The following is a 19795-nucleotide window of genomic DNA, read 5'->3' on the forward strand; positions in this document are numbered from 1 at the left end:
GTTTTTAGTCACCTTTATTAAATAACACAAGTCATAGGCACAAACACACTAATAGAAAAGAAAAGAAACATATTCATATTTTATTTTTGATTACATGCATTATACATAACATATGTTTTCTTTCTTCATAATAACTATCAATCAATCCATTACATAAACTGATCAATTCCTGCATTCCCCTAAACTTCTCTTCTCTTCCTGAACATTATTCTGCATGTATTGTTCCAATAAATTCCTTTTTATCTCTATGTACATTTTTTTTAAAAACCCAATTTCAAGTTATTTTATCACTTTTGCAAAATTCAGTACTTCAAATACAGTTGTTTTTTTTTTCCCATTTTCTAGTAATTGCTTTTTTTGCAGCTAACAGCATTAAACATAATAAAACCTTACCATGGCAATGCAGTACAGAGCCAATATCGCACCTCAAATAACAATTTTTTTAGTTACAGCTGTTTGTTAATCCAATATTTCCAATTCAAAATAATAATTTCCTTAATTACAAGAATTTGCTTCCCCAATATTCCTGACAGGGTACTATGTCAGGATTTTTTTAAATCTGTCAGCTCATTACACTCCCAAAAACACATTCGCAGTTATCTCTTTCTTCCCCATTGCACTTCCAACATTTGTGATCTGCCTGAGGAAAATTCTTTGAAGTCTGCTTAGAGTATAAAAATACCTTTGGAAACACTTCCAAGCAAAAAGTCTAAATTCCCTGGACTTTGTTGTATACCTGCATGTCCTCCTATTGCTCCCTTGTAATTTCCATATCTAGTCTCTTTTCCCAATCTTTTCTAACCTCCAGTGTCTGATTCTTATAGTCATTCAGGCAATATTGTATATGCCCTTGTATTAGAGATATTTTAGAAATTTTAAGAACGTTTATATAAAAGAGAGGAATGTAGGAACTAACAAAGAGCACAAATAGACATATTCATGGAAGACTTACTCATGCATTCCTTAGAGGAAGATGAGGCTCAAGAAGTCATAGTAAACCTAGGAAGAGATGAGATAAAAACAGCGATGTATAACCAATCTGCAAAGGAGTCCCCAGGAACAGCTAGTATTCCTCAGAGTGTTGGAAAGTTAGAAAGGAAGAAAGTGAAAAAGATCGGGAGACTCTTTAACAGTATTTTAAAAAGAAGGGAAGCACCAGCGTATTGGAAGATAGACGTGGTGGCTGTATTACCCAAAGAAGGTTAAAAACCCATTGGACCCATCTTCATATAGACCCATTTCAATTGTAAAATATGATTATACAGTGTTTGTGTTTGTACTGGCTAAAAGAATGATAAAGGTGTTGCAAAACTGAAAGATAAGAATCAATACGGTTTTGTGCAGGAGGAGACGTTTTTTAATGAGAACTTAATTAAATATTTATTAAACCAAGTATTACCTTATGAAATGTTTGCTATCATCCTTATTTAAATTAGTCAAGTAATCAATGACATGGAAGTATGCAAGAAGGGGTCATATTTGTGAGGACAAGCTCATGGATAATGAGACCATTAGTGGGATAGTTAATTATTATTAAATATATATGTATTATTTTATACATTGTTTCCTTTTGTAGAGCTTTTCTACCCAGACCTCCAATGAAAAGGGATACTTTACTCATCTGGACATTCACTGTCAACAAACACACATAAATAAATAAATAACTGAATTAATTAACATAAGAAAAATGACATTCAACCAGATGGACTTGCAGTAAAGTGCTTTAGAAAAGGTCATTAAAATTAGCATAAACTACCAGAAATGAGATCTATGTACCAGTTTGTTTTAGTACAATAAAATACATACATATACACATTTATTATCAGCCTGTTGACAATGTATTGAGATTCAGGAAGGAAATTTCAATAACATGTGCATGTTTATTTTTGATTCACGTCTGAATTTCAACTGTTTTGTAAATAACGCACCATAACAAAAGCGTAGTTGATTCAGCAAAAATGTACTAATCAACTGTCACTGAACCTTTTTACCATGTTTGTTCAAACTTGTCTTATTATTTAAGCAGAATTTACATACAATTTGTTTTCTAGAAGTGTGTCTGCGTGTGTGTGTGTGTGTGTGTGTGTGTGTGTGTGTGTGTGTGTGTCTGTGTGCGTGTGTGTATCTTTTATATAATTACAATTATATAAATACATTGTGCTTTATGGCATTAATTTATGGTTTCATGATTCATTCTAAAGTGAATAATTAAATGCAGTTTAAAAGTTTCTTTTAAACCTGACATTTAATCATTAAACTTCAAGTGGAATTCTCTAGTTAGCATGCACTTAAACTAATAGCAGACTGGCTTGCATCACATTTCATTGTGAAGGGTGTTGGAATTCTAACATTAGAACTTCTGCACTAATTTAATTGCAGATGTGTATTTTAATCAAAACAATGAGAAATGTACATAATTAATCAGGACACAATGGCAAGGAGACGAGAAAAACACTGCAGAGAACATTTTTTTGGTCAGTAGCAAATGAGCAGTGCTCAGGCATATCAGTTATTTACCATAGAGAGGAATCATAAGGATGGAAGCTGAGTGAACAAACTAACCCCTATAATACGTAAAATTCTAAATGACACAACCCTTTTGTAGTGTATTGCTACTACACAAAATTACTATTTTAAAAAGAAATGTCTTACATTTTGGAGACTAAAAAGCATTACATAATTAGGACTTTGTTCCTATTACATTTCACTGCACTGATGTAATTCAAGACAGAAACTTTAGTGATACAGTACATGTTTGGACACCCACATATGTGGTGATGCATTCTGAACAGATTGGTTCAGTTTATTTGCTGCAGCTACAGCATAAAATTTGGAATGAGGGACAGAGTTTTTAAAGTTCAAGAGAGCTGTATTGTACATCGGTACAAATGGGGAACATATATGAAAGACACAGTTATAACTATTTATTGAGTTGCTGCATAAAGAAAATATCACACTAGTTTCTTTATTCAACAGTAGGAAAAATAGTCACAATAATTATGAAAGTGTTCAGTAGCTGCAATGATGTTTGTTTTAGTGTGGTTACAGAATGCACAGCTACTTCATATTGGGATTTATCTCCTGTTTGCAGTGTAGCACCTCATTACGCAATCTCCTTGCAACAGCAGTAACACAAGTATTTTAAGTAAGCCTTCAGCCATGTCTGCGATTATTTTGGTTTGTTTGATGGACAGCTCTTACAATTTGGCAGATAATACAATTAGTTTACTCTAACCACTCTTAATCATATTGCTTTATAAATGGAGTTTGCCAGTCATTTCGGAGGCAAGATTCTTTTAAATTATACTAGCATAATTTGTTTTTTATTCTTTCTAGTAACAAGGCATTTATCCATTTTAATCAAGTAGGGGATATGCTTTCATTATACCACTGTGATGGTTTTGGTTTTCTTTCAAAGTAAGTAACATATTTTATTTTTAAATGTTTAACTCTGTAACACAGTATAACAATTCATTACAGATAATGTAAATATCTACATTAATAGTAATATATTTGATGTCTCTGCTATTTAGGGGGATTGATCCTTGATTACAGCTCCAGTTACCATTGGCTAATTGGTGAAACCAGCACTGGCAAAGTTGTGGGGGTGGGAGGGGCTACTGAGAGACAGTGGCAAGTGTTAGTTCACTTATTCTGATGGAGGGTGGTGGTTAGGTCTTACTGCTTAAGTGACACCACATGGAGGTCATGGCTACTGCAACTAGTAAAACAGGCCAAGAAGTAGGCAATTTGACTTGTGAAGCAGTAAAATATTCTGTACCTAGGAGAAAGGATATGTGGACATGTACATCCATATGTACTGTACTGCAGACTCTGCCTTAACACTGCACACTCCGTGGGTGACAGAGGTAGTAATGGGGCATAAAAAACCTGAGTAGGCTAGGGTAATGTCATTTCTATTGCCATCTCTCTTTCCCAGGTTACTAGAAGTGAAAAAAAGAGCTCCCTGAGCCAAAACCACCAACGGATAGAAAGGCATCCCTGACAGAGGAATGTGGAGTGCTGTGGCTGGTAGTATTGGGGAAAGGTTGATCGCTCACTGATGGGGACCAATTGCTGAGAGGCAAAGCCCATAAATACAGTTAAAAATAGTATATTAAATTATGTATAATTTGAGATGCTGGACAAATGAAGTATAAAGGCAGTGCTATTAGAGTTGCTTGGATAACTTTATGAAAGGAATACATTAAAGGCGATATCTGTTAACCATGGGTGCCATGCAGTCAGTATACTACAGCGGGGCATTTATTTATACCATTTTCCTTATTTACTGTTCACTGACACTGTTAACCCCATTAGGCTAGCGATCTCTTTTCAGAAGAGACCCAAGGTGGAATTTGTAATGACCAGGGGAAATCTGGCAAAGGCACGTTGATCATGAAATGGAGCAAGAAAATATAGAAATGCTGAGATGGCAGATCTTGAGGAAGTCATGACAACAACAATGCAAAAAGGAGGTCTTGATAGATTTAATGAACTGGGACAATTCAGAAAACGTCAGTGCTGCAAAATCGAGTGACATGGAAGAAAAAATGTTTGGTGAGGGACAAAAGGAGAGCACCACTGTGGAATTGGAGAAGAATGGGCAGATTATCTATCTGGTGCATGTTCAGCTAGTGGAGAAACCAGCCTCAAGGGTACACACTGGCAACAAGTTTTCAACAAGAAATTGGCTAAACGATTAACTTTGGTAGAAGCAGTAAAAAAGACTGATACCAGATTAGAAATAATGAAACAAACAAGAAAACACAAGAAGGAGGACAAAAGACTGGTAGAAAACAGCCAGTGGTAAGAATTAAGATTAAAACCAATGAAAAGATAGATATAAAGTACTTGACAGTATAATTCTACCACTGGAGTTTAAACTGCAATATAATCAGATGCTGATACATTTGGGGCGGAGGATTTCTACAAGGTAAATATTGCATCTCTTGCTCAGTTAGAGAAGTTCATGTGTGAAGTAGAAAGAAACAAAAATGGCTGCCCCATGGAAATAATTCTTTTTTCAGAATTTAGCACTGCAACTAGGGAAAAACCTGACTGTTCAATTTAGGACAGGTAACATTAAAGAGACTAAAATGAAAATTTATTTTTTCTAACCATATCTAATAATGCACATGGAATTAAAAAATGTTTATGATGAAAGAATTATATAGGCAGGTGTGTGAGAGGTTTGCGTAACTTTAAATATGTGTGAAGGCAAGGTTAAACATGTTTCAAATGTGATTCATAAGAATAGAAAAACAGGTACTGTGAGATACTGGGGGCAGCCAAAAGCATACATTTACTGTGGGGTAAAAGATCACTTAGTGTAGGAATGCATAAAGAAAAGATCTAGTCAATATGGAGAAACAGGATATACAGCTAGGAACTGTATACCTAAGTGTAAGAAATGCTAAGATCTAGGTAATTTTTGTATGGATTGGACATTGATACAGGAAAAAAAGCTAGAAGAAGAAAACACATTTTAGATAAAGCACAGATTAAGATGCTGCAGGCACAGATGATGGGGGGAAGGATTAAGAAGAGAATGAATCAGTGGTAGATAAAGATGTTATATTAAATATTGAAACAACAGAAAAATGTGGAAGCATAGATGCAAAATAAGTCTGACATATTAAGTAGCGATAAATAAAAAGAAGAGATACATAAACAGGTGAAGAAAATTGGCAGGAGAAAGTAAAATCCATTGTGGATGAGTGAGAAGATGAAAAATAAAAATAAACACTGCCATAAATAATGAAAAAAGGAAAACTGTAATGTTTCAGTGCCAGTACTAAATGCTAATAGTATTAGAAGTAATGACAGAGGGATGATAATAAAGCAAAAGTGTAAAAAACAAAACATGGACATTAGATAAGAGTCAAGAAAAAGACATTGCAGTTGCATGCAAAAAAAGTATTTTTGGTCAGTAGCAAATGAGCTGTGCTTAGGCATATCAGTTATTTACTTTTGGTCCCCTCTGACCTCATTGCTACTGTCTCACCCCCCAGTACCTAACGTATACTCCAGTTCTACAAGCTACTCTACAACCATCCCCCTCTCAACTTAACTCCATTTTCTGCTGGGCCCTGTCATAGATCCCAAGGGTGTCCTAGGAGCCCAGCTCATCTGTTCTCCCATCTGGGGGCATTTTTTATGACCACCCCGCTCATTGTTTTCATGTTTGAGGGCAAGTCCCCTCCTATTAAGGAGCTTATCAACAAGCATTATCCCACCTGGGATTGGCACACTATCCATTCCATTGAACTGGGGTCAGCTGGGCTATAGTCAGGGCTTTATCTCTCTAGGCCACCAGAGCAGTCTGAGGCATATCATTTATGATAAAAAGTGAGGAAACAAAAATAATGGACATAATAGTGGCTATACCAGGACGATGGTACTATGTGAAGAAAGGAAAAGAGAAGGAGTAGTAAGACTGGTCATTATTTATGCATATACAAATATGACACCGAGGAAAATATATTTGAAGAGGAACAAAAGTCTGCTGTGGTGAGCATGTCAAGGGGACTATAATCGTAACCTAAAGAAAGATAAAGCAAGACATAAAAGTTATGAAGGAAGTTATTACACATGGGGATTTAATATTTGGGGAAGAAGAAACTGAGCTTATCACAGTGGAACATTTAAAACAAAAAAGATGTTTCATACTCAAAATACATGAAAGAAATAATAGGAGGTGTGAAGATTACAGAATTTGCTAATCATATAGCAATTTGGGTTTTGGTGGGTAATGCCAAAAATGTTATAAAAGAAGGAAAAGTTATAAAAAGGATGAGAGTAGACTTTAATATTCTAAAACAAGAAAAAAAAAAGTTGTGATGTGAGCATATGACCATGAGGGAATAATATGGAAATTGGACTTATTGGTGGGATGTATTAAAAAGACAATATAAAAAATACATATTTAAGTGTTGAAAGAGAACAAAGAAATGAGAATAAGAAAAAATATGCAGAAATGTTGACTGCATGGAAGTGCATGAGCACAAATAACCTGTAGCAGTGTTCACCGCTAAATTTTTTAAATAACATTTTCTACTACCTGTGGCATCAAAACCCTGCAAAAACCCAGACAAAAATGGATGGATAATAATGCTGGACAGTGCTGAGTGGATTGAATAATTTAATGGCATATATCAGAGCTATAGTGTAACATCATCAAAGCACATTGATCTGAAATCTAATTGGCCTATAATTGTTACAACGGAGGGAATGCAAGTCTTGGAAGAGGTCAAAGCAATCCGTGCTTCACTGGAATCCATAGTGGTCATGATGAATGTGACAGCAATGGATTTACAGCATATTAAATTCATGATGGCAGACCACACTGCACAACATACGGCAATCCAGGTGACCCTAGACTAACAGAACGGTTAGGTGGTGGGACACTGCACAGTGGTGGCCCAACAGTCAAATTAAGTTGAGGGAATTCAGCAGTACTCCCTTAATCTAGAGGCCATGTTGGGTGATTTAGAAGATTAAGGCTGACAGAACAACCTTCATATTATTGGCCTCTGCAAATAGGTACAGGGACATTCCCTCTTGAATCTGTTAATCCTCCTATTAACAAGAACATCAAACCAACAACTAAAAATTATACTCGTCATTTTATATTTAAATGTCTTGAATTTACAGATCATGAGAAAAAACATAAATCAAGGACTTTAGGGCAAAATCTTAAAGAGGCATAACATAGTGTATGCATTGTCCCAGATTACAGTAATACCCTATACAATAAACAAAAGGCACTAACGCCAAATATGAGATGTTATAGAGAACTGTGGTTCCATATTAATTTAGGTCATGCACCTGCACTATTTTTGGATATCAGCTCTTGTTAGACACTTTTAGCTTTATTGAGGTCTTGATATATCTTGTTGTATCCTGGTGTGTATGGAAGGGGGTGATTTAGATGTTCTGTACACATGGTGGGATAGAATTTCAATTTGGCAACTTCATCTACCAAAAGTAGCTAGCGTTCTTGGAAACCTTATGAATGAATTTGATCTCATGGACAGCAGGAGAGTTCTTCACACAGAGGAAAATAGTTACTTTTATAGTCCCTGCTGGGGGGGGGGGGGTGCAAGTAGATTCAACATGTGGTTGGCTAGTAGGACACAGATAGATGTCAAGATGTCTGGAGAGCTCTTAACGGCTTTTTGGATCATGTCATGGTTCAGCTAAACCTGAAAAACAGTCTGCCGTCACCTAGAGCTAAGGTTTGAAATGTGATCCATTATTATTCAGGAACCAATGTTTTTTTAACAATATTCATGCAATGGATTAATACTTATTGGAGTAAATTCCCATGTAACAAGGAAGAGATAGCCAAGGATTGGGGTAATTTCAAAAGGTAGGCCAAAGAAAGATTTTATTAATTAGATATAAGAAAGAACTTTGGGGAAATAGAATGAGGTGGCGGAAAAACTTAGAAGTACATATTATAAACACTGAGCAGCAGTGTAAGTGCAGAAAGATAGGGGACAAGCTCTGTTGGGAGAGCTAAAACAATTAATAGCTAAGTATAGGAAAAATAACACTGTGGAGATTGCTGACAAACAGTACAGGATATGACTGTATTAATGGGCCAAGGATTTAACATCTCAGAAAATGTTAGCTCACTGATGTAAGGAGCAATACCAGGCTATGGCAGTTACAGTGCTGACGGATATGGGAGGGTGGAATTATGTATGTATTAAAGTGATAAAAACAGATTGTTGACAAAAGAATATTCTGAATGCACTTGGTCAGATAATATAGACTGGGCATCGTGTATTCTAAGTGAGGCCTTGAAAACACCTAGGTGTCGGAGGGCGCAGTGATGGAACTAAATAAACCCTTGACAAGTGAGGAAATTAGTAAATCCATTGAGTCATCACCAGCACTTAGAATGTCTGCTGCACCCCACTTGTATTCAGAACAGTAATTTCTGTAATACAGCAGAAGTGTGACTCATACCATCTTAAGACAGGAAAGTGGAAGGCACTATTGACCACGAGGTTTGCCAATGATTGTATAATATGCTTAAGTGATCCAAAGGCCCAGAAAGATTTTTTTAATTACAAATCTATAGGAATTGCCAACATTTACAAGGCTAAAAATTATCCTAACCAAATCTGATATTTTCCCCTAAGTGCCACAGCAGAGAAGCTCACAATTGTCAATCCATTCCAATTAACATAGATAATAGTATGACTAAAATGGAGAAAGTAAACACCCATCCTACTCTAGGGAATGTCCCAACAAAATTAACTCACTTCAAAACTTTGAAACTAATATTTATGAGTAAGAACCAAGCAGTAAAAAAGATTATTCACCCCAACGTTTTGTATGTCCTGAACCATCTCCCATGTGTAGTCTATTCCCCTTTTGTCAAAAAATGTCAGAAAACCATTAGTGATTTTATTTGGAATGGTAAATCTCTCTGGAGTAGTAAGTATAGGCTAATGGTATCCAAAAGTTATGGGAGGTGGGGTACATGAAGAGTACTGAAAAGGAAATCTGCCTTCTTGGCAGCCAAAGAGGGTAGAGAATCAGGATTTCTCCAGGCACCATTAATAGCATCCTTACTGACTGGCTCCTCAAGAAATTCCACTAAGCATTTCTGTGATGGATGAAATAGGAGTTTGAGGCCACTCCAAGCTTTTTCTCTTAAACTTGAGGGCTTCTGGAAGAGAGGTCATACAGCTGAGAGGAGGAGGACTGGACATATACAGTAATCTTTGTCCATCTCATAGACTATTTTCTAGACAATGACCTTGGGATGACATCTGGATCCTCACTTATCTCAGTAGTCAGTGTGTGAGGAGGAACTGCTTCCCATTATCTGGCAGTAAACTCATATGCAGTATTGGATAAAGGTGAGTAGCTGACTGATGGGGGGGGCACTCACTTCTGTCACTGGCAGACTATATTTTGCTATGTTTTGGATGGTTGCATGGATACCCCTAAATTTGTGATCTTATAGAAAAAAAAATGACTGCAGAAAGTATACCCTACCAAGTACCCAACAAAAATGGCCTGTGATATTAGATTAATCACTTATGTTACAATCTCTTACATTCTCCTCAACTAGAGGGTTTAGCTATGATCCATAGGGTAAACAGCTTTCTAAAATTTAAATTTTACAAAGTGTAACTTAAAAGACATTAAGAAAACAACAAAATAATGGTGCGTGCTGGGATGGGAACATGCCACCCAGCAACCCTCTAAATTATATACATCAACTCCATAGTCATACTTCATTGGAGAAAAAAGAAATCCAGGAAAGTACATTGGTGGTTCACACAATGCAACACAATATAGCTAAATGAACTATGACATTCATTTTTTGATGAAATTATCAAAAATGTAAGAGTTGTCAATGAAGTATAGGTAAGCTCATCTAGAGTGTATTCAAGAGATATATGGAAAGTACATTCCCATCTTGAAAAATTATAGCTGCAATGACAGTTGAATGAATTTAAATCTTTAGTCCATCATCTGCTGGCTGTTTCAGGACATACCTGGTAGTTACTCAGGACATGTCTTTTGTTCAGGTTTATTCTGCATGATATGTTTCATGCATACCGCTTCCAATTTTTTTATTAGTTAAACATTTATCTCTAGGTGAAAGAGGGAAACTATTGTTATTTAATGTCTTTTCAGTCTACAAAGGAAACTTCAACAAGTAATAAGGACATGTATTATTACTGAATTATTTAAGTCCGCTGTTAATTCTTTGGCGACTTATGAAACCAACCATATGGAAAACACACAGACTCTTTGATGTCTTGGGTCCTGGCCCTTGTGTACAGGTCTTTGATAGCATGCTAAAATATATTCCTTGACAGTGATATGCCACCCTATAATTAAAGCATGAGAAATACTCCTATTAAAAATCAAGATAAAATAAGTTAAACAAATGTCTGCTCTGTTTCATAATCAGAGGAAAGAGCTCCAACGTGGACAGTCATGGATTTACCCAAATTTCAAATCATACAGTTATGTTATAGGATGGTAGAAAACCCACAGATGAATGTTATAACTTACAGCTTTTCACACCACAAACATGTACAAAAATGCAACACATTATTAAATGCTGTATATGCCAGCTTAATTAAGCATGTTGTGTACAGCAATTCAAACCTCATTACGTTTCACATACAAGGAAAAACTACTTACGATAAACCATAAAAGCCAGGGCTGCACTGACATTCTCCTGTTGTAAAGTGGCATTCACCATTAATACAGTCATTGCACACAAATCCACAGTTCTCTCCATAGGTTCCATTTGGACATTTTGTTTCACATCTAGAAAAAGATAACAAAACATTTCAGGGAAAATTATTTTAAACTTGCTATGGGTGAAATTGTTATAAGTTGCTTGCCCTGTTTGTCCATAATTCTCAAGTGAGAGTGAGGTGTCACATTAAAATTCTGCAGGGCTGAGCAGGATTGTACTATGCATGATTTGTGAGCACGAGCATCAGATGTGAAATATAATAATCAGTGAAATAAATTTAACACAGAATTTGAAAGCATTTTGCAATGCTTTATACAAAAACAGCAGTGAATTTCTCAAATCAGTTAGTGTAAAAATAAATGCTTCATCCTTTCCCACTTTCCATTCATCTTAACACACAGCATGCTTACATAATAGATTCATAGGTTGTTACTAGGTCTTTATAAGCCTGGCTGTACGCCCCAAAACACTTCTATCTCCAAGTATCGTAGGTATCTATTAGGAGGGGGAGTTTGTTAGTAAGGAGGTAGCAAAACATTATACTTATTGATGACCTCTGTCCATCAGAGACAATGGGGCCAGACCAAGGGTGAATTTGCAATTTCCCATCCAATGGTCAAGATTTTATTTGAATAGGGTCAGGGATGAACTCTTCTACACATATTTGCCCCTCCAGCATGTTCTGTTTAACTCACAAGTAAAGTTCAAATCTTTGGATCTAATGTTTCTGGTGCTGCTTGTTTTGCAGATGTGCAAAAGCTCCACCAGGGCTGGATCTAAGGATGACTTATAAAACAGGCCATGGATTACCTCGCAGGACCCAGCAGAATAATGATTACAGAGACAGGGCCCTTAGGCAATCAATATTGGACAGGGTATTCATACCCTGGATTCTCCTGGTGAGGAACCTTTGTGGCCACTCCAACTGTTGCAAGTGTCTGGTTAGGTACATGCCAAAGGGGGCATTAGACTCCATGATGGGTCTAATAATGGCTGAGTAGAGTGGTAATATAACTTCCTTGGACATGGGCACCAATAACCTATAAGTTATACATAAGCAAGTACTGCCTTACCTAGAAGTTGGGCAATAATAGAAAGATTTTGCAAAATTTACTACTATTTAACCAATTAAAAGTTGCCCACAAGATCCTGTATCAGCCTACTAATATGCCAATTCTTACCAACCTTATCACCCCCTACAATAACCTTAAGACCCTATGCTCATCTAATAAAATATTAGTACAAATAGGTAAAACCAACAATATGGCTGGTGACTCTTTGTTCTCTAATACCGTGGGCAAAACCTGGAACTCACTCCCCAGTGACCTGACTTCCCTTTAATCAACAACACTATTTAAAAACAAACTGAAACTCTACCATAAATCCCATTGGTTATGTCCTTGTGTGAACCCAGACTAATTACTCTCATTTATCACAAGACACTTGTCACTTCATCTGTATATACTAGTTGCTTTCTGATAACCATAAAGAAAATGTGCTTTTATATATTAATCAAATGTCTTTATCAATATCTTCCTATAACTAACCAAATATGGTAAGTAATATGATTCTGTAAGCAGAAATGTATTGAAGTGAAAATAATTGCTTATATATTTAATGTACCCACATCTGTAAAAACTGACATGTAAAGAATTGGTTAAATATGTATTGTACCTGCATATGTAAAAACTGTCATTTTATATAAATTTTACTGTGTTTTTGAGTAGCTTTTCTCCCCGGGCCTCTGCTGAAAATGGACATATATCCAGCTGGACTAGCCTGGTCAACAAATGTAAAATAAAATAAATAAAAAATAAATAAAAATGTTCTTACTATCTTTGCTACATGTTGGTCGAATGCTAGATTACTGTCTAGATATGTTCTCAGATCCCTAACTACTAGATCGACTCCTAGGGGTGTTTTATCAATGAAATAATTAACTTGGGTGGGCAATTTTCCAAAAGGAATTATGATGCAGTTCCTAGCATTTGAGTTCTAAACTGTGGCTTTGGCACCAATCATTTGTCTTTGCTAGAGTCTCTTGCAAGATGTTTGTGTCATGGGGGAACATATGACAGCGTCCAGTTTATAGTCATTTATGAACTTTGTGTGCCAAAGGCCTTTGACATTACCTTTGGCTTCCAAGAAATAGATGCCAAATAGGAGTGGGCCTAGCAAGGAGCCCTGAGGTACTTCGCTGATAATTGGTCTCTTGTTGGAGGTGATCTTACCAGTCCTAACTTCTTGAGTCCTATCATTAATCCGGCCAGCAATCCAGTGAGTTACGTAGGGATTTTTGGCTAGTCCAGACATTTTGTCACCAATATCTGAGTGGGTATTGTATCTAATACTTAGCCAGGTCAAGGTATGTCATATGCGCTGTCGATTGCCTTGGTGACCTTCACAAGGAAATCAGCCATGGTAAGTAGGCATGACCTTCCCTTAACAAAGCCAAACTGGGATGAGTCGAGTGTATGTAGGTTGCCATTGTCCTTGCTAATCCTTTCCAAGATAAATTTGTTCCATGGCTTTGCATATTATACTTGTCAGACTGATGAGTCTGTAGTTCTCAGGGTTGGTTTATGGCCCACCCTTATGAAGAGGTATGACCATTGTGGTTCTCCATTCACTTGGTACATAAACTTTTTTGAGGCTATTCAGGGGGCAACCAGGGATATTGTCAGGGCCCACTGAGGCAGTGTTTTTGCTTTAGTAAGTGATGCCAGAACCTGATCCTTGTTAATAGTTGGGGAGATTATGCTAGTAGGGATTTCACAGGGGGTAGCCGGGGGAGGGGAGTGGCAGGTGAAGTTTGAGTTTAATTCATCAGTCAGTAGATTCGCTATTCTCCCTGTTCGGTGACATTAACCACCAGTTCAGCACACTGCTGTATGTTATCTTAAATATCCAGACATAAATGAGGAAGACCTAGTGATTTTCCTTAGCCTGACAGGCTATCCTGATCTTGTAGTTGGCCTTGTTAGACCTTGTTAATCAGATACTACATATTATGTTACCTCACTTTTAATTTTAATGTAACGGCTTGTTTTTATACCTGTTTTAAAATATGTCTTTGTACTTAATCTTTGTAATTGTGGAGCTTTTCTCCATGGGCCTCTGCTGAAAAAGGGCTTTGGCTCAGTCAGACTAACCTGGTCAACAAATGTCAAATAAATAAATAAATACATAAATAGTCATCTTAATTTCTTGTTTAGTTGAAATCAGAGAACACTTTTCTTTATGGAAGTTGCTGTTTCTAACTTTGGCCATGACTTTTTTTTTTTTTTTTTTGTTATTTACCCTGTTGAAGTGAGAATTTCACTAGCGGCTTTGTTTTTGGTGTTTGTTTTGGTATTACTTCTGGTAGCTATGGCAGCCTTCATGCAGCCATTTACATATTTATGCAGGGTATCTGTAAATAATTCTGTACAGGTAGCTGTGGTCTCTGGGTTAGGTGGAGCCTTGAATTTTAACAAACCGTTGCTTAATAGAATGCAGTTTGCCTTAAAAGAGTTCCTAACTATTACAGGTTTATTTGGATTTTCTGAGTTGATATTTATTTCAAAATAGACAGCTTTATGATCCAATGTGACAAGTCGGGTGTGGGGGTGACACTTTCCCACATTAGTGAGTACTAGATACAATATATTTGATCCTGTGGTTAGAGTGTGCACTATCTGGTCTTGGATGTTTGTGTTAATGAAGTCCAGGAAGCATTGTGCCTGTAAATTTGAGGCACTGCATGTTACACAGTCTACAGAAGGATAGTTAAAGTCACCCATGAATAGGTTATTTGTTTGGATGCAGAGTGCCTCTAATAAGTATAGCAAAGAGTTGGTTGTGAGACTCTTGGGGCATAGATAGTGACGTATAGCTAGCTAGGATATGGCCAGGGAGCTTATCTAAGGTTACCTGCATGTGAATGAAATCTATGGCATAATTTTGTTTGACTAACCTGGAGGTATATTTGTTGCTAATGTAAACAGAGACACCATGACCTTTCATCCCTGTCTGTGCTGTTGTTGGTCTAAATGTTTGAAAGGTACTGTAACCTTGCACTGCTGGAGTACTTTCTAAGACTTAAAAACAGGTTTTGGTAATGGCACAGATCTCTACACTCTCCATAGTGAGGTGGGATTGTAGGGTGTGGAGTTTTTTTGTTTAGGTTTCTGGCATTGAGCAGTAACAGCTTAAGGTTGCTTTGAGTCTTTTTTGCCATGTTGATAGTTTTGCTATTATGACATTGCCTAAAAAAGCTCTAAGGAGATGGATAAAGTTTTAGCCAATATCTGAAACCCTTGAGGGGAAATGCAGACCATCCCTGGCAAAGCAATGTGGTCTGTTAAGTATGCCTTCCCATACTGACCGATATTTGACCCCCCCCCCCCCGGAATTATACCAGACACTAAGCCAATTATTAAAATCAATCATTTTGGTGCACATACAGTGCACAATGCAAGGCTCGTGTCTGTCTTTCACAAACATTCAGAGAGATACAGTATGTCTTTTTTCATATAGTCCAGTGAGGTACATCTCAGGTCATATACACCCATATGGACTATTATAGAATCATGCTGATACATAGGGTGCAGTGACGTAAGTGAGTGCATGGCGTTGTGGATCCTGGCTCCAGATAGGCAAATACAGTTACCTTCTCATTTTCTAACCACATGAGTGGGGCATCTGTGTGTCATACAATGGAATTCTCAAGGACAAAAGTATTAGGTAAAGTGTGTGCTTGATTTTTGGGCTTCATTCTTTGGGGGCAATTTGCTGCAGGCTTATGTGCAGTGTTTGGTGTTGCTTTCGATGCATGCTTTAATAATTGCTGAGGAAAGGTGTTGCCATTAGATGGCTTAGGAGGTCATTGAAGTATGGGAAGGTTTCTTTTAAGTGCCTCAGCATAAGAAGATATATGTGTGTGATGAGTGGTATGTGTGTGAAATGCATTGTGTGTGTTCTTCACAATTTTGTTTGTAAGTTATATGTTTGCCTCCAAGGGCTTACAATTAAGAAATAACTGTAATAATCAGAGTTATAGGTTCATAGGTTATAGGTTCATAGGTTGGTACTGGGCTATCTGCCCGAAGGCATATATTATCCCAGCCACGTTGTGCAGTATTCATCACCCCTTTAGTAGTTCCCTAGACCCTTGTACTAGCAGCTAGTACCCTTGGCCCCTATCTAGTAGTGCTGTTGGTGTGATCACTACTACTACTGTGATTATAGATTACTTTTATTTCAGAAATGCATGTAGATTTTTTTATTTTGTCAGTTGCTCAAGTTAGCAGTACTAATAATAAAAAAGTGTTCCTTCTTTGACAGGTTCCCAGCTGTATTGTGTGGCTATTTTATATTTTTGCATCACATTTTTGGTCCATTTTTCATAAAATTTGTTTTTTTGGCAAATTAGTGGCAAATCATTAAATACTGAAGTTAAAAAAATAATGACAGACATTTGAGTTTCAGATTTCGTACCTTTCAGAAAATTCATACCAATCCAAAACCTACTATTCTATTATCTTTCTAAGTTTATAAGAGCAATATTTATAAATTGTCCTTATTTTTGGGCCTTTGTCCCACTTTTATGTATGGCTCTGTCCATATTTCTTGTTCTGAGGTTGAGAGGTATGACAAATGTGTCAGGGCCATCACAGTCAGCCAGAGACATTTCAAATTGTGACATACTTGTTGCACCCCACTCCCCCATGTAGTGACTCTAGATGTGTCCAAGCAAGGCAAGGAACAGTTATGCAGTGTAAATGTGCAGAGTATTCCCCCATCCAAGGTAGACACAAGTGCTACTTTTATTCTGTCCTTGATTTTGCTAAATGTTCTGGTTTCTGTCATATTTTTATACTGTTGATTTATGCTTATTATTACTCAGAAAGTGCCTGCTGCTTTGTGTTTAAGTAGCAATGGTTTAATGACCATCAGGTAAGCTTGTCTGAGATTGTAAGATGCAAGTAAGCTTTAAAAAGCATACTGTTAAAGAATTGCCAACATTGAAAACCTTTCTGTTGTTGCCATGCAGAGAATACTTACATAACTAGATAATGTATAAGCCTTGGGTATTGAAATGCATATGACAGTATTTGTAATAAAGGACAGGATTACATTATTTTAAGAAGCTCATTACTTTTGTTGGAGACTTGCCGTCATCTTTGCAGGCTTTACCTGTAAACCAAACAGAATGCCAATCTATCCTGTGTGGTCCATTACCTGTACAGTAATCCTTTAAGCAATGTATCTTGAGCTTGTTTCTTATTTATTTTTCATTCTTTACTTTGATCATGTTTTCCCCATGAAACAAGTAGTTGTCAGGCAGCAGGTCTTTTTGGATAAGAAACATTTTTACAAGTGGGGGTACCACAGAGATTGCTACTTTCAGCATGTTACATGGTACTTTAATAAAGCTGAATATAAATTATAATTAGAACTGCAGTGCAAGGAGAAGTGGTTTGAGTTGAGTGCTGCTTGTTTTTCTTATACTTGATTTTGACTGGCATTCCAGTAATGTATTTAAAAAGTAATTTATTTTTTCATGCCTCACAACCTTTTTGTTTCCATGTAGATATTAAGTAAGTTGTCATGCAGTCAATGCATTGAAATATTTTTTTTTTCTTCTACACTTCATTTTGTCTTGATTAGACTCTCATAATGATGGTTTGGTACCCAGGGCAGCATTTTTAATTAAAGTTACAGTTTTTATGGTTTTGCGCATAGCTCCTCCCCTTTCTAGTTGGTTACACCCTTTCCCATTGACCCGACCCATTCACCTGTCTCCTGCAGCCCCCCTTTGATTTGAAGTCACCAGCCGCCACTGATTAACTGGTTGTTTGAGACCATGAGACAATTACTACATTATTTTAGGATGCCCATTTCTACCAAGCTGGCTACAGAGACATTTGGAAATTACATATTCAAGTTAGCCAGTCCTGTATTAGGGAAGACTATTATGGTTAAAGGACCGGGTTTCCATAGGGGTCTCCTAGAGTGGTAAGTGGGAAAAGTATATAAATAGATTGCACAACATGCAACAGCAATGAAAAAGGAAAGGGATGACCTTTGGAAGTCAGATTACCATAAGGGGATGAAGCATGAGACAGCCTTTTAAAATCGCAAAGGTCATGGATTTTTAATAATGAAACATTTTCAGAAAACATCAAAAGCTGCTGTTTTGTAATTGTTATAAGGGACAAATTAGTTATCAACTTTGTTTCTGTTTGAATGCCTGCCTTAAAGGGGAAAGACTTCATAAGATCAGATGTTTAACAGTATATTTACAATGCATCTGCACTTCACTGCATTCAGGTCTTTGTTTGCAGTTATTAGATAAATAACCGTCTTACTATCAGTTAACTAAATATTATGAATGTTTATTTTACTGGTAGTTGATTAAAGCACCTGACAATTCTTAGCCAATCACTCAGGTGTGTTTTGTGACACTGTACTTCTTTATTAGGGAGACATGACTTCTGTTGAAAAAACTAGTGTCCAAAGTCTTGTACAGCAGAGTTTTTTACCAACTTGAAAGGAAAGAAGAAAGCTAAACAACTGATTTTAGTGAAAAAGGTGTCTCCTTTCTCTTTCTGAAAAATGATAACTACTGCAGTGAAGGTGCAGCACTGTGTATGTTATTAATTTATGCCACCTAAAAAATGGATGACTCCTGAAGTGTTTCTACATTATAAAGGTATACAGTCTTTTTTTAATTTTAATTACGTTTTAAAATAATCATTTCAGCCATGCAAAAGAGCATTAAAATGGCAAAATCCTTACTTCAAGGTATATATCGCATAATGTCAGAAATGTATTATGACCTCTGGATGTGTATCTAAGTAGCCATGTCTTCCTACCATTTTTATTGCATCACAATTTTCGCTTACTCACTACCTTCCCCTTTTCTGTTATGTTTCTGTTTTTCCTAGTTCAAGATACAAGCATCATGTTTAAGTCACATTAATGTCATTTCATAATTAGCAGAGCAGAAGGTTTCATCCAAGACGGCCGCATTTCATAATTAGCAGAGCAGAAGGTTTCATCCAAGACGGCTGACAGTAGTTTACTCTCTTAAGATGTTCCTCAGAAACTTCTTTTCAGACAGGAAAGCTCTTGGATGTACATTCAAAATCCACTAGTGAAACAGAATCTCTGAAGCAATGCTGCTTTTACACACTACATAGACCCTTGGTAAATTACAAGCAAGGATGTAGCCTGCATTTTTTTTAATTGTGCACCAAATTCCAGAACATAGCTTCCACCCCCTCAAAATGTAGTTTCTCCTCACACAGACAGTACTAGATTTTGCCAGACAGCGTACATTTTCAATTCTGAAAAAAAAACTTCTTAAATGACAGGTTTAACCAATAAAAAGGATTTAGTCACTTTGACATTCTGAACAAAAAAACTTGTAGCAAAGCCAGTAGCTTTATAAAAAAAATGATGAATGCACTAGAGCTTTTTGAGTTAATTTCTAAAATGCAAGAGCATTTTATTGAATAAAATAAATAAACTACATCAATAAATGTACTCCGATGTGTATGACAT

At 36.6% G+C, this 19795-nt stretch overlaps 1 protein-coding gene across 1 annotated transcript in view; it reads right to left on the minus strand.

Moving 5' to 3' along the window:
• Window positions 1–19795, minus strand: part of SCARF2 (scavenger receptor class F member 2) — a 1458836-nt gene that overhangs the window by 609116 nt on the left and 829925 nt on the right. Inside the window, exon 6 of the mRNA XM_044068378.1 lies at window positions 11185–11313. Coding sequence (XP_043924313.1) covers window positions 11185–11313 — 129 coding nt within the window. The remainder of the gene's footprint in view (window positions 1–11184; window positions 11314–19795) is intronic.

Source organism: Protopterus annectens, chromosome 4.part0 (genome assembly GCF_019279795.1).
Source record: "Protopterus annectens isolate FY-2018-M chromosome 4.part0, PAN1.0, whole genome shotgun sequence".
In the NCBI taxonomy this organism is placed as follows: domain Eukaryota; kingdom Metazoa; phylum Chordata; order Ceratodontiformes; family Protopteridae; genus Protopterus; species Protopterus annectens.